The 24,601-nt window shown below is 36.5% G+C and overlaps 2 protein-coding genes across 2 annotated transcripts in view; one reads left to right on the forward strand and one right to left on the reverse strand.

The window, feature by feature from the left end:
* The first annotated feature begins 217 nt into the window (after positions 1 to 217).
* On the forward strand, positions 218 to 4,923 carry LOC117322265 (testis-expressed protein 49-like). The gene is made up of 3 exons (XM_033877072.1): positions 218 to 600; positions 1,308 to 1,443; positions 3,094 to 4,923. The coding sequence occupies exons 1-3, from the start codon at positions 351 to 353 to the stop codon at positions 3,140 to 3,142; spliced, it is 435 nt and encodes a 144-aa protein (XP_033732963.1). The 5' UTR covers positions 218 to 350; the 3' UTR covers positions 3,143 to 4,923.
* A 6,299-nt stretch (positions 4,924 to 11,222) lies between these two features.
* LOC117322266 (atrial natriuretic peptide receptor 1-like) overlaps positions 11,223 to 24,601 on the reverse strand; it is a 38,566-nt gene continuing 25,187 nt past the window's right edge. The window contains exons 7-22 of the mRNA XM_033877073.1: positions 23,999 to 24,107; positions 23,129 to 23,259; positions 22,188 to 22,269; positions 21,135 to 21,243; positions 20,487 to 20,657; positions 19,437 to 19,613; positions 18,809 to 18,974; positions 18,548 to 18,697; positions 17,837 to 18,011; positions 17,188 to 17,328; positions 16,350 to 16,473; positions 15,924 to 15,992; positions 15,152 to 15,326; positions 14,554 to 14,652; positions 14,097 to 14,188; positions 11,223 to 12,685 (exon numbers count right to left, since the gene is read on the reverse strand). Of these exons, the coding sequence (XP_033732964.1) occupies positions 12,446 to 12,685; positions 14,097 to 14,188; positions 14,554 to 14,652; positions 15,152 to 15,326; positions 15,924 to 15,992; positions 16,350 to 16,473; positions 17,188 to 17,328; positions 17,837 to 18,011; positions 18,548 to 18,697; positions 18,809 to 18,974; positions 19,437 to 19,613; positions 20,487 to 20,657; positions 21,135 to 21,243; positions 22,188 to 22,269; positions 23,129 to 23,259; positions 23,999 to 24,107 (2,210 nt within the window). The 3' untranslated portion in view covers positions 11,223 to 12,445. The remainder of the gene's footprint in view (positions 12,686 to 14,096; positions 14,189 to 14,553; positions 14,653 to 15,151; positions 15,327 to 15,923; positions 15,993 to 16,349; positions 16,474 to 17,187; positions 17,329 to 17,836; positions 18,012 to 18,547; positions 18,698 to 18,808; positions 18,975 to 19,436; positions 19,614 to 20,486; positions 20,658 to 21,134; positions 21,244 to 22,187; positions 22,270 to 23,128; positions 23,260 to 23,998; positions 24,108 to 24,601) is intronic.

Below are 24,601 nucleotides of genomic sequence, written 5' to 3' on the forward strand. Positions count from 1 at the left end.
TTCGGAAATTATACAAAATAAGGAATAGCTAAATGATGAAATTGCTTATTCAATAGATAATAAATACAAGTTTATTCATTAGTACGCTTATTAATAAAATTATGAATTCATTTACTCATTGTCTGAAAGATATATTACATACACTTGACTGTATTCGATAAGTGTAAATAAATTGATAATAATTCTCATGCGTTCCGTTATTATTCTAATGAATATTTCTTAAAATATGTTAATCCAAACAGGATGTAAACAAAAGCGACCTAGCAACTCAAGCTTAGCAGACAGCGTGAGTGTTCCGATGAGATTATAATTTTGTTTCACTTATTTACCATAAAAGTGGAACAAAGATAATGGCATTCTTCGGGCTCAGTCAGCTGGGGTATCAAAATACCATAAGGGAGGGGTCCGCACGAGCAAAGGCCGATCCACAAAGGGCTAAAACTCAACTTGGCTTCGTGGCGCTACCTCCATTACAAGACAAGAATCCACCGCGACGATCAATTGTTCCAATAAACCAGGTATCTGGATACGGTCCGGGACCCGTAGGATCGTACGTTGAACACACAAGAATGAGAACGAAACACATCAGGAACCCAAGAGGTAAACATGGGAAAATGTGATGATTTATTTTGATTTGAAACCAGAATATATACTCGTATGGCGCAGGTACTGCTGTACTTCAGCTAGCCCGAGTTTCCTCTGGCCCTGACACCATGCCTGGTGTAGGACCAGACATGGTGTCAGGGCCAGAGGTACTCCTATACGTATATGAGGTCTTATTCCACCTGATTACATTGGTGGATATTGTTACATGACAGCCTGTCAAAAGTTTCCTGTCGTGTAAACCTCTAATATTATTGGAGTAGGCCAGAGGAAACTCGGGCTATACTTCAGCTAGCCACAGGCACAGGTAAATGTCTCTGGTTAGTTTATCGCCGTGTAATAAAATCCTCTTATATATTGTTGGAGTAGCAAATACTTTAATATATGAGATGGGCTGCACATATATTGAATTGGCTACAGTACATTACCCTGTCTACTGTGTAGTGGTTGAGACTCTACGTACCATGAATACACTGGGCATTATGTTATTCATTAACATCAAAGCATACTCTATGCACGATATGCAGCATATCGTGCACGATATGCAGCATATCGTGCATATGCTTTGATGTTAATTAATTTACAATAATGTTAACCCCAATTATCTGAATATGAAACACTGCTCAAGAATCTGTACTACATGTCATATATGTAAATAAAACTGTCTTGTTGAGATTTAACCTAGTGTGTATTTGATGTTGTAGAGCCTATTGAGTTGTACCGTATCCCACTGACTACCTCCTCACAGCTAGGCTGGTGGCGAACAGATGAGCCCCTCAAAGAACGTCAGCCATGGACATATGTCAAGAGGAATGTCTCGGTTAACAGTGAGATGACAAGGTCTGTAGCATTTACTGTAGTTTTGCAACACCAAGAGTAGCAGTAAGCTAAAGAATATCCATTTGCTAGTTAGGGACCAGTTCTCGTCACTGCACATGCATACATGTGGTACATCCTTTGTGTTAAATCTGCAACACAAGGACCAGATTTTGTGGATGGGTTATGAGCAGGGCATGTTTTATACACAAAAAATGTGTGCTCATATGCTACACATGCATTGATGAAAACTGGTTATCTTTTTCCATGTGCTTAAACTCTGTTTTCATGAATGAAATATTCAAGCAATTCTTTTAGAGTTGATCTAATATATAATGTATTTATAAAAAAAAGATTGCTGAATCGTTCTAGATAGACCTGAGCAAATTTTCTATGAAAATCTTCATTTGATCCCAACTATTGAAATTCTTCTAAGCATAAATTTTCTCATACAAATCACTCATTATTGGATCCCTTAAAAACAGTTTTCTCAGTTAATGTCATTGGGTAACTATCAATGTATAAACCAAAAACTCATTTATATTATCTGCTAGGAGATAGTCTCTATGATGATATACAATGTAGATATATTGTGAAGGGACTAATTTGTTAAGTAGGTTAATCTTAGTTCCAATTCAAATATACAAATGTATATGTATTAAACAGCTTCATGTAGATGTTAGGGCATTGGATGTGTCATTGTCATTCCTACTGTCACCAGTGTCATAATTCCTCATCTGTTTCACTGTCTGTCATTCCTGCTGTCATCAGTGTCATGATTCCTCATCTGTTTCACTGTCTGTCATTCCTGCTGTCACCAGTGTCATGATTCCTCCTCTGTTTCACTGTCTGTCATTCCTGCTGTCATCAGTGTCATGATTCCTCATCTGTTTCACTGTCTGTCAATCCTACTGTCACCAGTGTCATGATTCCTCATCTGTTTCACTGTCTGTCATTCCTACTGTCATCAGTGTCATGATTCCTCATCTGTTTCACTGTCTGTCATTCTTGCTGTCACCCGTGTCATGATTCCTCATCTGTTTCACTGTCTGTCATTCCTACTGTCATCAGTGTCATTATTCCTCATCTGTTTCACTGTCTGTCAATCCTACTGTCACCAGTGTCATAATTCCTCATCTGTTTCACTGTCTGTCAATCCTACTGTCACCAGTGTCATTATTCCTCATCTGTTTCACTGTCTGTCACTCCTACTGTCACCAGTGTCATGATTCCTCCTCTGTTTCACTGTCTGTCATTCCTACTGTCACCCGTGTCATGATTCCTCCTCTGTTTCACTGTCTGTCAATCCTACTGTCACCAGTGTCATGATTCCTCCTGTTTCACTGTCTGTCATTCCTACTGTCACCAGTGTCATACTTTCTCATCTGTTTCACTGTCGGTCAATCCTGCTGTCACCAGTGTCATGCTTCCTCTTCTGTTTCACTGTCCGTCATTCCTACTGTCATCAGTGTCATGATTCCTCCTCTGTTTCACTATCTGTCATTCTTGCTGTCCTCAATATCATTCTTCCTTTCCTGTAATTCTTTCTGAAATTCCTGCTTTCTCAATATCTACCCTCTACCAATAATTATCACAGAGATACTCCATTTTGCCATTTCCTTGTCATACTTCCTCCAGGGAATCCTCTGTAATATAAATATGTTTCTATTGCAGATTTGTAAACGAGATGAGCCTTACCAACCGAGAATTCACACTGTTCTAAAAGAATTACCCACTCCCTCCTGATTTGTCCTGGAACCCAGTGAAAGCCTAACATTTAAATCCAGGGACCATTACAGTATTCACCATTTGTGTTACGGAGTGAGAGTGAAAGTCTAGGAATATTGATGTTACGTAAAGTGTGTATGGGTGATAGAAGTAAAAGCTATGAAAAATATTAAAGTATTAATTTCCTCTACACAGATAAACATTAAATCTGAGAACAGAACAATTTTCTTGAAGTTTGTTACATTCTACTTTTAATCATGTTTTTCTGAATTCTGTGATATTAAGATTCTGGAGAAAAATGCTCCCCAAGCCTAACTTGTTGAGATAGAAAACATCCAGTTGCACTGTTTGTCTATGAAAAAAATATAATCTGTTTATGAAAAGTTACAGATTATTTTCAACTATGACTTAAAAGTGGAATCATGTTTATAAATATTAATGTAAAGGAAATATATAGTTATAAATCTTTGTTGTAGCAGAGAAAAAATATTTTATCACTAATTTGATTTCAAATGCTTTATAACCTATAAAATTAGGTTTTTGTTTTCCTATATATCATATACAGGCTTTTTATTAACTTGTTATAGACTTAATAATGTCCATTTCAGTATATATATATATATATAAGTAAAATTTCAATGGTTAGTTTTTATGGTGACTTTGTACTTGGAAAGGGGTCAACTTGTGGCTATGTATTACTAACACAATTTTAAAAAAAATCTTTATTTATTTTTTAATCATTAGTAGAGGAAAATTTTTAATATTGTGGTTTTAGCTGTACTGGCACAGCAGAAACTTATTACACTTTAGTATGTTGTTTAAATAAAACAACAACAAAAAAGTTGAATAGATTCAGTATTGACTTTTTTCAGGATATATCAATATATATATACATATTATTACGTACATAGGTAAAGCTAAACTAACAGTTGGCTAGTCTTTATTTTTTTGTTTTGTTTTTGCTCAAAAGTAGATTGTTTTATTTTAAATATTCTATACTTCTTGAATATCATGCTATATCGAGTTCTGATTTAGAAGAACAATTTTCATTTTCAATTTTGGAAGTCACTTCATCTCATATCATTGCATGATCTTTTCATTTTTCATATACAAAGAGAATTATATTATACATTTATATAGATATACCAGAAAATTATTTTAATTATATTTCTACACTAGAGAACGCTTTATGTTTACTTTTACACAAATATCTTTGTCGTAGATTTCTTGTGATTTTGTGATGAATTTAAACCCAATCCTACACTATGATAGCATAATTCATTCAGATGCAATACTAAGGATGAATTGCAATAAAGAAAACATTATTTTTAGTAGAAACTATGATTCGTGAATTCAATGAAACCACATCTCTTTATTGTATAAATCATTTCAGATAAAAAGATTTGGATTGATGCATGTGGAATGTTGTTTTTCGCAGCCAATTCTAGATAAGATTAAAGTTATTAAAATGGTTTCATCATGTAGAGATTAAAAATTAATGTAATTACAAAATTTAATACAATTTTAAAAACAAAACAATGATGTATATGTAGCAAATTGTGTATATATATATATTTTTTTTCTTTTACATTACATATATATCATTTCTTTGAAGTCTCACAAATGTTTTGGCGGTCCAGATATTAATTCTGACTGCATCAATGGTATAAAAATGTTATATAAATATACCTTGCACTGATTGCAGTTTTGGTTAAGATTTGTAATGCAAACAGTATTCACCTGTTGAAATCAAAATATAAAACAAAAGAAAGTGGTTTCGTTTTGTTCTTTTTCTGTATTTATGAAACCATGTTGGTAAAAGAGTGTTGTTTTCATAAAAGATAGTTTGAGCAAAAAGTTCATTCTTGAATATAAAAATGTTTTATGAATGTGGTTCTCACAAAGGATCTTTGAGTGGACGCACTATTGATATTTTGTCCTCACATCACCACAAACACATTTCATGTGCCGCCTTATAACCCATAAATGCTTATTTAGTCGGTGTTTTGTGTTTAATGCTTGATAATGAAGTTCCTTCTGCAAAAATAGCTATATGTAAGCCACTTTATGGGACACTTGAAAACATCTCATGACGCCGTAAACTAGACTACAACACTCGCCCGGTTACGTAACTATGACAACGAGAGAGATGAACCAACGAGATGTCAGGAGGCACTTACCGAATCTGTATCAATTTTCGAAATTAATTATTATGATTATTATTATTTTTCATATTTTATTTTTTTTTTAATTGAGAAGCAAATATCACTCCTATTAGATATCCTTGCATCTGATGGTGTTTAAGGTCCCGTGAAGTGAGCGGGCACATCCTTAGATCGTCTTTATCAGTCTCCCGGTTGGTTTTTAAGGCTTCTGACATAAGTTTCTCGCCGTGTAAGCCTCTAAAATTGTTGGAGTAGATATATAATGGTTTTGAAGGCGCCTGCTATCAGTTTCTTGCCGCGAAATCCTCTAACATTGTTGGTGTAGATGAATAATGGTTTTGAAGGCGCCTGTCATACGTTTCTCGCCGTACGTGTACCGGTAATCCTCTAAAATTGTTGGAGTAGATAGATAATGGATTGAAGTGAAAAATGTCACTTTTATATAATAATTTTCGATATTTCACTGGTAAAAATGTAATGAAAAAATATGATATTTGGATCAAAACTCGCACTTTCCACCTAGTGTGAAAAATGTTCTGAAAGCTAAAACGTACATAAATGTGTATATATATTCCCATGGCAGTCTAACTGAAAAATCCACCAAAATCATTTCTGTGTAGTATAAATTAAAGTGGGGAAATCCCCAAAGAACCAACGTCCATTCAGTGTAGTTTGGGGAAAGGTTCGTCTTCATGTCGTCAGGATCATTTTCAAACCTGGACTCTGGGGTTACTGCTCTTCTTTCATACCTTGATATTTCTGTGTAGTGTACAATCCACTACCAAAAGAAAATTAAATCTATCGGAGAATATGACGTACTTTTCCAGAATGGTAAGGATGATACAAAACTGATTTTCCACATTACTCAAAAAATAAGGTGGGGGGAGGGGGGGGGGGGATAGCTAAATCAACAAGCTCGTTATTATTCAGTACGTGTATATGATACATATTTGATGGTATAATTTAAACTCAGAGAATGCGGAAAACGAGAACATGCTGCATTCGACTCGCTGTCGGAGAGAACAAAAACCCATTAGGTCCATACGTAAAATCCAAAATGAAACAAAACACAAACTTGTCAGCATTTCTTCATCCCGACGCCTAACCACACTTACAGATTTACATGTAGGGTATCTAGTGATTTGATTCTCCTCTGTAAACAGTATTATTACATTTCCTGCTAAAACGAAAAGAACTAGTCTTACTTGACATCCAGGGTAACCCCACCTACACATTGTCCTGTTTGTCTAAAGACCAAACACTGTCCCGTCAATACTCCTTGATAGTGAGAAGGATGTGGATCTACCTCGTTTATATTAGACTCCTAGACTTTCGCAAAAATCTTTTAAACAATGTTTTATTGCTGGCTCGAGTAGCTGTTCAGCTAAACCTTTATCTAAGATTCTCACTACCATTCTTAGTGCAATTCAGACGGATCTGCAGTCCTATGGTGATACCGGTTACACCAGAAGTGGCATTATTGGGATGTGGAGTTTGAGAAAAAACAAAACACCGAAGATCTTTTGATTATTCTTGAACATCCGCTCCTCACGAACGGTTTGATTTTTCTTCTCCTTACCCTAATATTCCCCACTCCAACTTAAGAAAACGCGTTCTTTCTCTAGCTTGTAATGAGAACATTCTCTTCCAATAAGACGAACGGCCATATAAGTACCTAGTTGTTTGGTTTGTTTTTGTTTAACGTCCTATTAACAGCCAGGGTCATTTAAGGACGTGCCAGGTTTTGGAGGTGAAGGAAAGCCGGAGTACCCGGAGAAAAACCACCGGCCTACGGTCAGTGCCTGGCAACTGCCAGTTGTGAACCGAACGGTAAAATATACGGCTATGTGTCGTAGAAAATACATAGCAGATGAAATCGTAAGAATGATTTAATTTTTGATCGATAGCATCTTTGTTGAGTTTGGTGACCAGATCTTCAACAGATTATTGACATATCCACGCGCCCCTCTGTTGACTGACTTTTATTGAAGAGCTTTTCAGAACAGGTAACAAAGACCTTGGAAAATTCTTAAATTTCATCTATAGATATTTTGATAGTGTTTTTTCTTTAAATAACAAAACTTGACAATATCGATTGGATATACTTTGTAAAAACTGAAATCAATGACATTATAGACTCATCAAAATCTGTCGCTGACCTCGATACTCGCCTACAACTAAGCTGTAGATAAGCGTGATGAATTCATTTTCCCATTTCTTAATTTTACATTTATAGATAGCAACATACCTGCATTCCCCACCTACGACGTTTACATGTCCAAGTTGATTGGATAGTCAAAGGTTTGTTCCCGTTACCACAGTTTCCGTAAGAGATGTCGAATACTGAGGAGAAATTAAGAACGCAAGGTTTCGAGAGGTGCAGGTTGTAGACCGAGTTTCCTCTGGCCCTGACACCAAGTCTAGTTTAGGGCCTCTTCACCAGACATGGTACCAGGGCCAGAGGAAACTCGGGTTATGCAGGTTGATGAAAACCACAGAAAAGCTTTATTGCCAATATCATGGTCTCATTTGGAAATACTAATTTTCCTTATGCCATATGAACCCGACATGTTTGATGTTTGTTGATATGCCTAGCGGTTCTGTTGTCACCACCCTAACTCTCTTTTGTGATTGTGGCTTATCCTTGATTTGACCTAGATTTGTATGGCGGGTGTCGTTGGTACGCTTACTCTTCCTGAACACCTGGTCTTGTTATCTTTTAAGGACTCCCCTGGTCTATGGTTTCTTTATCATGTCTTTGCTATTTTAAGCAGCATGGCCGAAGTGACACAATGATAACCCGCAGATATCAAATAACACCCTACCCCACCCCTTCTGAACCCTCTTGCATGGGGGGGGGGGGGGGGGGGTCTAAGTGTATGCGGTATTCTAACTGGTATACGATATTAGCTATATAAGCACACATCCCAATGGCTCTCGGTCCAGTAGGACGGGCCCTGCTAGTAATAAATAATCCAAATATGAGATTAATTAATCCCAAGGTTTCTGATGTTTTGTCGACATTTTAAAATTCTGATATGGGCCGACTGACTCATATCTGTGTTCTAGTGTTCTAACATTGATGAGTCCTCTGGTACCGTTGAGAGAAGCTGTGACAATGCTATCAATGGAGGAGTCAGAGACGAGATGTGTTATGAAAATAGACCCATTGTTTAAGTTTCCCGCGGTAAGAATTTATTACTTATCTCGTCTTTGTAATATATCGATTAAGATTAGCTTGTAGATCAGAATATCGACGATAGCATTTGTGATGTTGGCAGCATTGTCGCTGTCAGGAAATGGCCATACCGTGTCCACAATATGTAACCACCAGACAGAGATTTGCTTATATGCATAAACTTAAATAGTTACGGTTGTTCCCGCCAAAGTAGGAGATTTGATATACAACTTCATTGTACACGTATATATGTGTCATCAACTATTGACCTTCCGGCCATCTTCTATCAACGAATGTATCCTGATAGAATATAAAAAAAACTACTCACTTGAATTATGGATTATATGGATGATTTATAAATAATAACAACCTTCGGGAATCTAAAAAATGACTGAACTGTATTAACATAAAGAGACGTGCTATATTTCCCACTCAATGCGCGTACAGCAGGGGTGTCTACTAAGTCCACTATCATCCAACTAAACAGCAGGAAGCTCCCTTCAAACCCATTATAGAGATAATCTGCACAAATTATAGTTTTGAATAATTCTATATCATCTTGAACAGACTGGATGCTTGAAGCCTGCTGTTGCATACTAGGGGACCTCTGGGTAATTATTAGTCCTATCATAAGGTTCGAAGGTTCATATCGTGATTTTTTACATTTACATTTTTGTAATTTGTCGAACCTCCAATACTTATATTATAGGACTAGGTAACTATGCACCGAACATAAAATGGAACACTCAATTTGTTTGACGAGAATAATCGATATTCTATCTGATTAGCTAAACTGCTCAATCGTGCTTTGAAAAGGGTATTGTTCTTTCAGAGACAGGCTTTCAAACTTGTATCAATACAGATGGCCACGCAATACCTGCACTTGATCGCTTTGTTAGCGGTGGTTATGGAAGAGACTGAACATAGACGGACCGTATTGTCTTGTCTGACGATGTAGTCCACGTAATAATTGTAATTGTATACAATGATGTATAGAGCAAGATGTCTATTATTAGTTGTTGTGGTTTTAGTAACTTTTTCATAAAAACTAGCAAAAAAATTGTTTTTATTTTCCATCTGAAAAAATAGATTAAAACGAAAATCAAAAGATCCACTTTGCTGTTACATTTTATTTCAAAAACCAAATTTGATGTAATGTAGTGATTAGCTATTAACATTTCAGAACACAAACTTGTCCATTTGGCGCCTCCATAAGTACGGCGATGTTTTAGGCCACTACAAATATTGATTCATCTTATACATTATGGTAAGTTGTATGTACAAAGATACCAAGTTGTACGTACACAGATACCAAGTTATACGTACAAGACAGATATTTTTGGCAGTGGCCCTAATACACCACCGTAGCATAAGTAGCACAGACACCCAATTATTTATCGATAATGATATTTGAGTTTCGCAATAACATTATATTAATGTTTTTCTTTACTTTTTGAATATCTAATTTAATGGTTGTCATCGTGTTATACCACTGGGAAGTGTTCCTGTTCTATTTACTTTTTGGTATGAACATACCTGCTTATTTCGTTATAACCGCTACCCCGGTTCTCATTTTCTAGAACGTGACATTATTTTGATTTGACACATTGCACATGACGATTGCCTGACTCAGAAGACGGAACTACTGGTTCTACCATCATTGTACATATACTGCCTCAAGAGTCTCAGTAGTAATATTACCCTTGTTCATATATGATCCTTAAATATTTCATTTTGCATTACGGCTTTTTTTCCCATTTGTATTGTCTGGATTTTGCAATTATTCAAAAAGAGCCGTCAGTTAAAGTAAATATAGTTTTTGTTAATAAATTGCTCGATTCATTACATTGTACATAGGAAATGTGTATCCGATGTAACCTGGTTAGATTTGACCAAACGTAAAAATAATAATTATCTTCAATTCGTTATTCGTTGACGTCAAACAATGCTATACATGGTTAGCGGGTGGAAATCTTAACTGCTTCAAAGATATAACCAAGAAACGATTCCATAGGGGTGTGAAAATACCCCAGGAATTGTTTTTACACGTGATTGTGTTTATGTTTTGATGCCCAGCAATGCTATATAATGATATGTGGCCGTGATCTCAACGGTTTCAAAGATGTAACCAAGAAATTAAGTCCCTAGGGATGGGGAAAGACTCGTGTTTATCTTTTGATGCCAAGAAATACTATATATGGTTAATGGGGTCACGATATGTACGGTCGTTAATCACCACCGCCAAGGGATGCTACCAGTCAAATATGAGCGATATCCATCGCTTAGTTCCAGAGAATAGTCGATAATATCAATACTACCAAATGGACCTCTTTTGGCACCACCTCTCATACCCCTGGGGATCAGCCCCATCATTTGTATAAATTTGAATCCAAGCCACCTAGGGATGCTGCCACCGAAATATAAATGTCATACATTGCCAAATTCCAGGGAAGAAGTCGTAAATGTCAATATTGCCAAATGGACCCCCTTTTAACCCTGCCCTTCAGACCCTGGAGGTCAACCCTTTCAGTTGTGAATCCCAGCCACATAGGGATGCTTCTTACCAAATTTAGTTAAATTCTTATCAGCGGTTAAGGAGAAGTCAATTGTTGACGGACGGACGTCGGACAACATGTGCCGGACACACCAGGAGAGGCAAAGCAAATAATGCTGTATATGAGAAAATGAAGAAGGAAACCTTAAGACAAACAGACAACAACAAAAACGAAAATGTTTAACATATAATAAAATGTTTATTATAAACAGTCAGTGAATGAGGAATAACGAAAATAAATACTTTCGTTCCGGTTTTATAAAATATAAATAGAAACTAAAACAGTGACACCTAATGTGTGGGTCTCTGTAATATCGACCCCCAGTTGATTGTTACATTACTACAAAGTGTCTTCCTCATATCAATAACCCGTAACCCACTACATATTGCACGGTTTCTGACAATGATTGTCCCTGAACTTTGACGGAATAACCCGAACATTGAACTTTGACGGAATAACCCGAACACTGTACTTTGACGGAATAACCCGAACACTGAACTTTGACGGAATAACCCGAGCACTACATGTGTGCCTATTTAACCTGTGAAGCTAAACACAAATCTCTTTTATTTTCATGTAGAAACATTTTTGATTATATTGTCATAACGATTAAAAATGTGCTACTTCAACCATCTAAAATATGTGAATATGAGGTGAGAAATAGACAGTGTCAATTAATATTGAAACCAGAAGGGTCATCGTGTCTTAAATCACATTTTGATACCAGTAAATGTCCATTCAAATAAAAATAACATTAAGAAAGTGGTTTGACAGTTGCATAATAATTGCTCACATTTTCTCATGTCAAAATCGTATTTCTCGACAATGACTTGTCACAGTTCCAAAGTCTGAATATAAAGCCCCGGATGGAGGAAACAATTTCGTTTTAAATTAGATTAGATGTTTAATCATTAGTTTTGTAAACTGAATTGCATAGGAAAACTAAGGCTACTAACGAGTATTTGTGTGGTGGTCAAATAAAACAGATAATGTAAACTCATAGACATTCATGTTTGTATCTATCGTATAAATAAGCATAGATCGGTGAAAAATTTCTATTTAGGATGAACATGAAATATTTTGATATGTTTTAATATCTAAACATATTGTCAACAATTTGGTAAATAAGGCAACTATTTTTGTAACATTCTGAATATTTTTAACATTTATATAATGTCCTCTTATGGGTCAGAATTAAATTTCGAGAATTCTACCCCTTTCCACATTTTGTCTGCATGTCTAGTAGCATTTCAACAGTCTGCGTCACATCCGCTAATATCAACAACATGCCAGTCAGCGTAATCGGAACTCCTCGGTTGTGTAATGTGGCGCGTGTCACATTCGCGGAGTTCCGATTGACGCCCATCGCCATTTTCATTGTTCAGAGAGCATGTCTGCACCTACACCACAGGAATCACATTTTCAGAATTCACAGGAATAACATTTTCAGAATTCTCAATAATCACATTTTCAGAATTCTCAGAAATCACATTTTCAGAATTCTCAGGAATCACATTTTCAGAATTTGCGGAAGGTTTTGGCGGTAAGTTCTCTGTTGGTTCTGGCATTTCAACTTCCGGGAGCGGTTTGTTGAATCCGTCCTTTCCTTCCAAGAAGAATGTTTCCACGATTCCCTTGCCCTGAAATTAGACATCCACTTGTATAAAAGAAAATCATTATCGTAATGTGAAGAAAAGTAGTTTGTGGTTTTGTAATTCTAAACAAATAAGTTTTCCACGTGGCTTAGATCACTCTTCACTAAACAAGAGTACCTTAGGGCGGAAGAATATGCACCTGTCGGACGCCAAATAGTGCTTGCTATATACTATCTTGGAATGAAGTAAGATTTGCATCACCTTATAGTTATGGTTATAAGTGGCATGATTTAACCCTCACTTTTATTTTCACTACAACGTTAACGTTTATTTTTCAAACAGTTGGAGGAAAACAAGTAATGATGAGTTACTGAATCAGTCTCCTACTAGTTAAACACAACTTGATATCATGATCATAACGCCTGCCGTATTTCAGAGAAGTCTTTTTTTTTAAATGCAGGGACACAAGATAAATTAAACGCTGAAATAAACAAAGTAGATTAACTAATTAAATGCCTCTCAGGGAAATACAAATATATATCATAATTATAAAGCCTCAAAGAAGCCTTAAAGTTTCAAAGAAATCGGTTAAAATGTATATCTCCGAACAAAAAATTTAATACCGAAATGAGCAAAGGGCAATATCTTTTGCAAAAATAATCGAATGAAAATTCCTCCCAAGGGAACACATCTGCATTATCTCAATATTGACCCATCAGACGCCTCCACTGTACATTATACATTATATTCATGGTAATAGTTCTGGAAACACCTTAAATATTGTGTATTTATAAGTTATACCACTTTGATCACACTGAATTTAAAAGTACCTAAGGACTGATTATCTATTGACCATTGAACAAAACCTGGAAACAAAATCTGCGTGAACATCTTCACATATTCCCTAACACTTCTGTAGGTTTTTTTTATTGAAATTGGTAAATTCATTTTGGAATAGTCAAGACAAGATATGTGTCACTTTTTGGCATCAAATACCATAACTCCAGGAGAAATTGACGGAGCCTAATGGCTATCAGAGAGACGCCAGAACATGCCATGGATAATATGTGAATAACAAATTTGACGGACGTATGAAATATATCAAATGCACATAGAATATTCTATCTACGCTACTTGTATTTAACAGGACAGAAACTTTTCCTTTCTTTGCGGCCCTCTCGACATTGAATAGGAGTTAATAGGAATTCTTATATTCATTAAACCATCTGGTTTTAATGGAAAGATCCCTAAGAAGCATTCACTAAAACGGACACCTTTTCCTAGATTTAATGAAATCTTCCTAACATAGCCTACAAGACAAATAACTGCCTTCGTTAGGCCATAGCACAAAACCTTAATAGAAGTCACTCAAGGAAAATGATTACCCTCATTAGAATGTAGCTACTCAGTTTTAGATAGTGCATTCCAAAAAGGAGTTTACTGGAGAGATAATTACCTTCATTGGAACGGGACCCCGCAGCTTTAGATGGAATCCCCCAAGGTACCGTAGTAGTGTGCTCGTTTCTGGGCTCACATGTATCTTCAACGCTGAAATATTAACACTTATTACGTCACCATGTTACATAATATGTCCAGAAAAATTCCATTTAAAATGTTCTTATATTTAATTCTTTTTATGAAGGACCATTATCGATTTCTTCCTTATTGCTTGTCTATTGATTTGTCCATAATTTTGCTGATCTGAGTTGACCTCTTTGTCCTGAATTTACACTGGTTAGATCTTATTAGTTAAATCATACATACCCAATGGCCTATGTTTTAAAAACAGGAATTGCAAAACACTGATGAAGTGTTGTTTGTGGATCATGAGCTCAAGGTTTTTCGTTTTTTCTACACAACCGTATATAACCTTATATAACCGTAATCCGATAAGTGACTGGCCTTCGACTCACCAATTCCCGTTGATTCCATCCTTGAGGCGTAGTTGACCGTGTCACCAAACAGACAGTACCTTGGCATTTTTAATCCTACTACTCCCGCCGCTACAGGACCTACAATGAAAAAACGGAAATCAAATACATGTATTGTAATTGTTTGTGAACTGGTAGTCCAAAAGCAATGCTACGGCTACCTTTGTGGACCGATAGTAAAGCAACTACAATTCCACGGCTGTCTTCATGAGATAATCGCAAACCCGCTAAAATTTTATTGTATTTTGAACTGATAGTGATAATGAACGACGGCAGTAATTAAATATGTTCAAATCTGACTGGGGAGGTGAAATGAATGAAATAACTTCCAATATAGGACTGCAAAAGAACGTCAATTACATCTAAAGTTATGCAGGGATGGTAAACCTCGGAAACTTAAGTCCACCAACAATGTCTTTCATCTGCAATCTCGTGGGTTTGTTCAAAAGATACACACGATAAAGGGACTGATAGTTCACCAGTAATCCACCGCCTTCTGGCTTGCAGACTGACCACCAGAATATGGAGTAAAAACTTTATCAATGAAGAATAAGATCGTGAAATGTGGCCAGCAGTTTACCTGAGTGTATCCCTATGCGGAGTTGTAATTGTTTATCTGGACGGTGACGTATCGTGAAGGTGGTGACAGCGTTGAGTAGTTCCAGCGCCAAACTGGCGATCTCTCCAGCATGTTGGTCACCGTTTCGTCTTGGTAGGCCGGAGACGACCATATACGCATCGCCTATGGTTTCCACCTGTAAAGGACGGTCAAGTGAATGAAACTGAGGAAATGACATCATGAATGACTGGGAATGAATCAACTATTATTATAGCCAGATATTCCTCTACAATATCAGACGTTGACCCATATATATTACCAGAGGAAGATTTTGTGGCCCATTTTGAGCGTTCACGAGATATTGTTACTAAAGAATAAACTATCGGCATACGAGTTCTTATTTCGTTGCCCTTTCACAAAATTTTTTTTAACTGTATGTGACCAATAGGAAATGAAAATAAAACCTATACATTTATAATTGTATTTGTTCTTAAAAAAAAAAAGAAATTATTAATTCTAAAAACTTCCGATGGTCAACAAGTAAAGTTGAACCATTTTAGCAATCTTACTCTTATCAATACCTTCAGCCGGATGACTGATGAAACCAGAATTCATAGTTTGAAACAGGTTTTCATTATAAAAAAATTGTAGTTTTTTTTTCGATACGATGAAGCAGGCGATGCTTATGTACTTTTGAAACACTTCCAGTAATTTTCATCTTTCTACAACGCTTGTCTGCCATTATGTTAGAATTACTTTATATGTAGGCACCCATATTCTTCATCAGCCCTACCTTATAGACGTCATAATGTTCGATGATTTTATCAAAGCATATATACAGATCGTTCAGGAAATTAACAACCTGAAAAGAAACAACTTTTGGTTATTTTTCATTTTTATTTGTTGCAGTGATTTCAGTTCATTTGTGAGATGAAATAATGCATGTTTATTTTGACGAAAGCAGGAAATGAAACAGGTTAACGAAATGGTGAATTGGCCCATCACGATCCTCCAATGAGCGGAATCATAATTTAGCGGATACAGAATATTTTTGCGCAATAAATGCTAAGATAATATGTTTACAGTATTTGCACAGATATAGTGTACGCATTAGGTTTATTCAATATGAACATTATTTTTACATTACATTTGTACATTTTCATCTTTCAATTTGCATTACGTTTGTACATTTTCATCTTTCATTTGTATTTCGTCTCACCTCAATTGGAGTGCTGTCTGAGGAGAGGGCTGTAAAACCGACGATATCGCTAAAGAACACCGTTACTTCTTCGTATGTCTCCGGCTCCACCATCTTGCCAATCTTTAAATCGTTTGATATTGACCTACAACAGAAAAAATGTTTGTCATGTTTGGGGGACTCACTTATCATTTCATTTATATTTAGGAAACACAAGCATATTTACCACTGCAATGCGCATTTTTCGTTGTCTGTCCTTTATACCGACGAAAAACTCGTACGAATTTACCCATGTACAGTTACGATAAATATGAAAAGCAGCATCATGTGCGATTTTGGCAAACAAAGCATACTATAAGTTCATGCGTTAAACATGGAACTTTCATTTCTAAAAGTGCTTTTTACAGCCAAGAGGAAAGAAAAAATGACGAGAAGATCATTAGAGAAGGAACTTTGAGATATGGAATGACTTGGGCCCAAGGGAAGGAAAGGTGCCCAGAACCAAATCCGATGGAGAATGTGCCTGCGGCCCTATGCTCCATGAGCAGTTAACATGACAGTCAAGTAAATTACCCGGTATTTTTGCAAATGGCGGCATTATAAACTATGTGTGTAGTGAATTCAGTCTAGCTACATATAGTGAGGTCAGCACCTATAATGTTTTTAGTACCTCCCGGAACACCTTTTCTTTTATCTAACTTGTGTATATTGTTATACGAGTGTTCCGAATAAAAGCAGAACGTGAGCAGTCATTGAGTTGGGTGGTCTGTGTAAGCAGTCTGAGAATTCGGCTGATATATTACAATGTGAACACATGCCACCCGAAACTATCTACTTTAGGTTCCCGATGTGTTTATACCTGGGTAACATCCGACAGAGGAGTTCCTCCGTCTTTCTTTGTTCTTCCTCCAACTGAAGCGTGCGTTCCTCCACGACTTCCTCCAAATGGTCAGCGTACTTCTCCATCATGTGAACCATCTGGTCAACCAGGTTTGTATTCCTGTAGATCAATCATTTGATACAGTTTTTAAGTGTGAATAATCGGAGAAAGCAAACATGATATACAGACTTGACTCGAGATGAACCAGCGGAATTCCTCGAAAGTCTCACTTAATGAATATACGCCCATGATTTTATGACGATTTAAGCAATTTGGAAGTGACGACAACAAAATCATATCATGTGTGACGAAGGGTAGAACCCCTAAGGGTTCTGTTTTACTGAGAGTATATGAATCATCCACATATGGATAGCCTAGATAATCTCTAAAGTAACTATGTGATCAAAAATTGCTCCAGAAAATCAAATCAGGTTGGTGCTTAACGCGAGTGATTCCTGAAAGTAAACCAGTGACAGTGTTATCTCTTTGGAAGGAGGGCGGGTGTGTGATTACGGAGAGCAGATTGCATTAGAAACTTCCTTCTGAGGTATATATAAGGTAACAAAGCTAGCCTTTGGAGATGTGGAATGTTTTGGGTTTCCAGATAAGTATGTAAGTATATACATACAATCCTTTGTTAGACTTCTTGAGCGTAGATGCAATGGTGACAAAGCTTGGTCGGAATGCTGGAATTTCTTCCCAACAGATTCTCATCAGGTCCAGTATAGACTCATCGGCACTGTCCTGGGAAACCTTGGGTCGGTAAGGAGGATGTTCCACCTCCTTTACCCTCGTTATTATTTCTATAATTTATAATGTACATCAAGTTCAATTTATATCAAGTTCAATCACTACATTGCCAGATTTCAAGAAACCGCTTAAGTGATAGCCATTCTTTTATAACACATGTCTATTTGTTCCAACAAAGTAAGAAATCCATTTTCTTTTATCGTGAGTTTAACCTATGACCAGTCTTGCGTACAATGTGTATTTTCTTTGTGTACTATAGCATGTTCCTTGATAATCGCAACTTAGATTTTATAGAGGTGAAGAAAGAAAAATCGAGAACAAATAATGTACAACAGAGATTAGTTTTCACATAAAATTAATTCACTACACCATTAATAATTAAACATTGTATTGGGTATGCAAAGAATAACTAGCGTACATATTCTCCATCGAACAAACGTGCTCATCCGCACATACCTTTCGTCCGCCTTAGTCGGATAATGCAATGCCAGTGTTAAATGCTTCCGAGGCAAAGCGTAATAAGTACACTGCATTGTATATATTGCCAATTATCTCCCCTTACATTATTTTCTCTACATGTGATACTCACGGTTTGGTTCTTCCAGAGAACAGCTGTATGGTTCAGATTTAGTAAGGATTTCCTGTAGAATTATCCCATATGAATACACGTCTCCTTTCTGGGAACCTCTTGGGAACTCACCCGGACTGCGTAATATCTCTGGTGCTGTCCAAAGCATTTCTAATAAAAAAAAAAAACCGCACATAAATGTAAATGTTTACAATAAGAAACCAACTCTTATTCGTATCAAAACCAATCAGGTGTTCATATATAATGAAGATTTGCACTTACTTCTGTAATGAGCGTGCTTTCCTAGGTCATCTTCGCGCTCGCCCTCCCTAAAGGCCGGCATAGCCATATCGCTCAGTTTACATACCCAATGGCTGTCAACTAAGATATTGGTGGACTTGAGACGGCCATGGCACTGGATTGCCGAGTGGTGTATGTATATCATTCCCTAGGCAACACAAACAACCATGTCTAAGTATATGTGTCTACAGAAAACTACAAAGCATCCAAAAGTTACTGTCCATGATATACCAGACAATAATAATCCAATGATACAATTTGGTTTGTGTTTGTTTAACGTCCTATTAACAGCTAGGGTCATTTAAGGACGCGCCTGGTTTTGGAGGTGGAGGAAAGTCGGAGTACCCGGAGAAAATCCACCAGCCTACGGTCAGTACCTGGCAACTGCCCCACGTAGGTTTCGAACTCGCAACCCAGTGGTGGAGGGCTAGTGATAAAGTGTCGGGACACCTTAACCACTCGGCCACCACGGCTCCTCCAATGATACAAAGGTTACTGTCCATAATATACCAGAAAATAATAACCCAGTGATACAAAGGTTACTGTCCGTAGTATACCCGACAATATTAGCCCAGTGATACACGTTATGTGGTGGGTCATTTCGACTTACCTTAGCGATGTCAGAAGCAAATGATATTTTAAAAATGCGGTCCAGGTTGATGTTATCGTTTTGTAGGACGTCCTGAAGACTGCCTTTGCTACAGTATTCCGTCACCAAGAATATCTTCTCCGGCTCCACACTCACGCCGATCAGAGGATTTACGTTAGCGTTCTTTAGACTGCGCATCTACGTAAGAAGTATAAATGGAGAATACAAGATATTTTAAAAATTACTACTGAAGTGTGTATACTATATATAATAATTGTAATTTTTTTTTTAAATCACCAACTTTATTTCATGAATACATGGGCTTATTTAATGATTTCCACTTGAATGAATTATATTTTAACCATCAACAAATACATGTACCAATCTATTTTTACATTAACACAGGAAATCGATTGCCTGATCTTTTTCTAATAGCTTCACTTATGCCAATGAGGCTCCGTGTCGTTTTGAATAGATTGCCTAGCGCAAATCTATCATTTACAATTATTGTGCGGGCGGTGGTATCATATTCTTATAAGCATTTTATTAATTGTTTAGGTATGTAAAAACTATTGGAAGTTGAGATGCACTGTACATTGGCGTTATTATCCCACTGAACAGACAACATCAAGATCTTTTTAATTAGTCAATAACTGATGTAATATTTTAACACTGTTAAAGATATGATTGGTCAATAAGTGATATGATATTTTAACACTGTTAAAGATATGATTGGTCAATAATTTATATGATATTTTAACACTGTTAAAGATATGATTGGTCAATAATTTATATGATATTTCAACACTGTTAAAGATATGATTGGTCAATAATTGATGTGATATTTTAACACTTTTACAGATATGATTGGTCAATAATTGATATGATATTCTAGCACTTTTACATAATTATTATATTACTCTTGATATGAAACAGTGTGGACAAAATTATGTTTCTAATTGATGCAACATCCATTATTTCAAAATTTAATAAAATGTTTCACATGTAATCACATACGAGTATTTTTAGTTTAAACTCGTGACGACATATCTCGAGTTTCACGTGACCTACCTGGTTTATTTCCTTCATGATATTGTCGGTGACGGTGATGTAGGATTTGTTGATGTATTTGATGGCGACCGTGATGCCATGGTGATTTGCTACCGTCACAAATATCTGTTGCTGTTGTGTACCGGACATCAGTGACGCGCCGCTACTTCGGCGTGATGAATCCATAAAGGACTGAAGATTCAGGTGAGAAAAGATGATGTCTTAAAATGATTTGGTGGAGATAACGTTTAAAACCGTTCGATAAGATGTATGAAATGTGTTTTTCATTGAGAAATTATTACAGAAATAGAGAATACTTTTGAAACACAAACTCCGCCTATTCCCTCTTTGAAAGAAAAGTAGCTAAACGCAAAATGTAGTCAAAGTCCGAAACAAGTCGTTTGAAGAAAAAAATGATAAAGCCATTTGTTGCACATATTTCATTTTGGAACTCGAAAGAAAGTTTATACAGCATAACATCTCTGCATCATAACATCTTTCATAATCAAGAAATATGTGACAAATCTTTTTTTTTAAACTCATCCTTACAGTATGACGCCCACGCAAGGATGGGGACAGACTATACCTGTTGTATCTAAATATATATCGTAAGACGCGACTAACGGTGTAAATAACCAAAACAAAAAGAATAAGTAAATTAGGCTGTACCTTTGCTGTCATTCGGCTGCCGAGTTTACTGCGATGTTGTGTGAATCGGAGATCTGCTGAGGCTATTTTCCAGGACATACTGTGTAGTTGAGACTGCAGCTTCATTTTCCTTTGAGAAAAAAAATCTCTCAGAAGGTACGTAACATAGAACTTTGTCACAGCAATATTTTGATAATGATAGTCAGTTAGTACGTAAACAAAGAAACATATAGACATACAAACGTAATTTTTCTCACGTTCGATAAAACGAGAGGAAAATTGGACAACATAATTGTTAACTCAAATCTATGAGCATGATATAGTTGTAGATATAACAGCATTATAAATAAATGTATTACAAGGAATTTAATATGCAGTCATTATAGTGTAAATATGAATCTAAGCATAGAACGAATGACTTTTTCCAAACTATTAACAGCTTGGTTTTACTACCAAACGCTAGGTACATATATCAGTAGCTTATTTAGAAGTCATAATCTGACATCTGAGATGGAATGGCTATACCGAGAATGTCCGAGAGGAAAATTAACATCAAAGGGAAACAACGAATAAGCTGTTTGATGTGAACGTCATCCTCGATACTCCATGGGTTACGCCCAACTTCACTCTCTGTACCCCTGGAAACGTCCTCAATACTGGGTGGTTATGTTCCTTTTCGCTCTCAGCATCCATGCAATACGTCACCGCAAAATCGAAGGCATACAACAAACTATATCATTGGTGTCTGGACTATAACCCTGACCAATCGATAAGCTGATGGATTTCTTTTGAATATTTACAGAGGAGCGAAATTAAAACTCAAATCTAACCAATTAAATCTTGAGATTTGTTTGATGTAAGGACCAAACTAGTTTTGGAAAACAAAAAAAAATTAACATGCAAGACGGTGGTGACTAAGCCTTCTAATTTTTACCATGACATATTTCAGGGGTGCAGAAAGCGAACATGCACTTATCAACTGTTATTAAGGCAGTGATATGACCGTTTGAGATTTACATTTTATTCAAAAGTAAATGTGTTGATTTTAGATGTACACTCCTTCAGGTACTGTACCTTCTATAGTACATCAAGAGGATGATAACGCCGACGATCAGACAGAAGACGACGACTGCGGTAGCGGTAATGGCGGTCTGAACTGAAAGACAACAGACGACAATCTAAACATTAGACGCACTAGGACTAGACATTTAAATATGTCGAAAGTCTGGGAACGAAAAATACAACAATGCCCAAAGTCTGGGAACGAGAAATACAACAATGTCCAAAGTCTAGGAACGAGAAATACAACAATGTCCAAAGTCTAGGAACGAGAAAAACAACAATGTCCAAAGTCTAGGAACGAGAAAAACAACAATGTCAAAAGTCTATGAACGAGAAATACAACAATGTCGAAAGTCTGGGAACGAGAAATACAACAATGTCGAAAGTCTGGGAACGAGAAATATTACAATGTCGAAAGTCTGGGAACGAGAAATATTACAATGTCGAAAGTCTAGGAACGAGAAAAACAACAATGTCGAAAGTCTAGGAACGAGAAAAACAACAATGTCAAAAGTCTATGAACGAGAAATACAACAATGTCGAAAGTCTGGGAACGAGAAATACAACAATGTCAAAAGTCTATGAACGAGGAATACAACAATGTCAATAGTCTGGGAATGAGAAATACAACAATGTCGAAAGTCTGGGAACGAGACATATAACAATGTCAAAATACAATAAAATGTATATACAGGGGCCACGACAGCTAAGTTGGCAGAGCATCGAACTTACGCAGCCTCCGTTGAAAATTCTACCAACGTTTTCACATTAATCTAATTTCGTCTTATTGAATCTTTAATTTGTTTCGTCAATCAACGTCGCTTCATACTGCTTACATAATATCAACGTGTAACAGTTATGGGAATTTGTGGAGTATTTTGTCAAGATAATACCAGAAAATATACCATTCTTTTTTTTTGAAAAAAAAATAACAAACAAACAAACATAAAGACCTTGCTTGTCTTCAGCAGGTGGGCAGAGCTCCCCGTTCCACCCACACCTCGGCTTTCCTGTAGGAATATCTGTTACCCCGTTGGACCAGATGACAGCTGTGTTGAAAAATGTTGTTGTACCAGACATCTTGCTGCAAATAAAGTGCGATAGTCAGTCAGTGACATCGAAAATAATGTTTTGCTAATTATCATTAAATGTTTTAAAGTACCTCGATTATTACATATTCAAAACACGTCTTAGGATTCCTGTCTCTGGAAGATACATTTCGTCAGTATGATTTCTGAGAGAAAAGGTAAGAAATTATGCACATTTGAAAGAACTCTGGTCATTTATACCCCAAGTCCACTCAGGAGTTTTTTTTATTGCTGCAGAGTATGAAATTTATAACAGTAAAGTTCGTTTTGCCACATTTGCCATAGACTGCAATAGTGTTGTGACTTGTGTGACTGTTCTGTAAAAAAGATGCTACAGCGCCGACAGCATATACACTGCCACACCGCTGTCACAAAGATGCCACAGCGCTGACAGCATATACACTGCCACACCGTTGTCACAAAGATGCCACAGCGCCGACAGCATATACACTGCCACACCGCTGTCACAAAGATGCATTTTTAAGAAATAAAGAAAAGCAACAAAGAATACCGACATGATCAAATAAGTGTATTACCCTGGTAGTCCGCTGAAATAACTTACAAACGGGGTCGATGATAAGGTTTGAAGGAAGTGGTTCTAGTAAACAGTTTATATCAATATGATTAAATGTTATATTAACTTATCGAAAGAAAACCCCTTTCTGTCATCGTAAATGAATCCTAATGAGGGAATTCGTGCAGTTTATGCTATAAGCGAGTGAGTATTGGACTTACGTGCCTGAGCTGATGGCGATGGGTACGTAGGTACCATGTTGGATGTTGTTGATGACAAAGCCAGAGTCCCGGGTACCGTTTTCCGTAATATAGACCTGGCCACCAGCACCTGGATGACACAACAGTATCAAATTTAAATTCATACTGATGTTATCATATCTTGCATTAATAAACACATTCTTGTAGCAAAAATACACATTTGAACACAAAACGTCGTGTTTTGGGAAGGCGTTTGCATTTTTCTATAGAGAAAGAGGTGCAATTGAATAGAGAGGAAACAGACACACAAATACGTATTAAAAGGATTGTAAAAGGACAAACAAGATGTCCGCACCTTTCAAACTTAACTGAGAGTTAGATATAGCAGAGGGCCATAATGAATTTTAAAATACGAAACAGGCCAAAAGAAATACTTAAACTTGATTTGGGATGTGCAAAAAAACCTATAGTTCAATTACTTTCATAATTCAAATATTTTATATTAAATCTGAATTCTCGATTGTCGTATATATTTAATATTGGATTTAAAAGAACGTTAGATACGCGTTTCTAAACCGTGTCACCATTCAGATGAATTAAAACTTGTCAAGCAGGTTACGATAA

The sequence above is a fragment of the Pecten maximus genome, chromosome 2 (genome assembly GCF_902652985.1).
Source record: "Pecten maximus chromosome 2, xPecMax1.1, whole genome shotgun sequence".
NCBI lineage: Eukaryota > Metazoa > Mollusca > Bivalvia > Pectinida > Pectinidae > Pecten > Pecten maximus.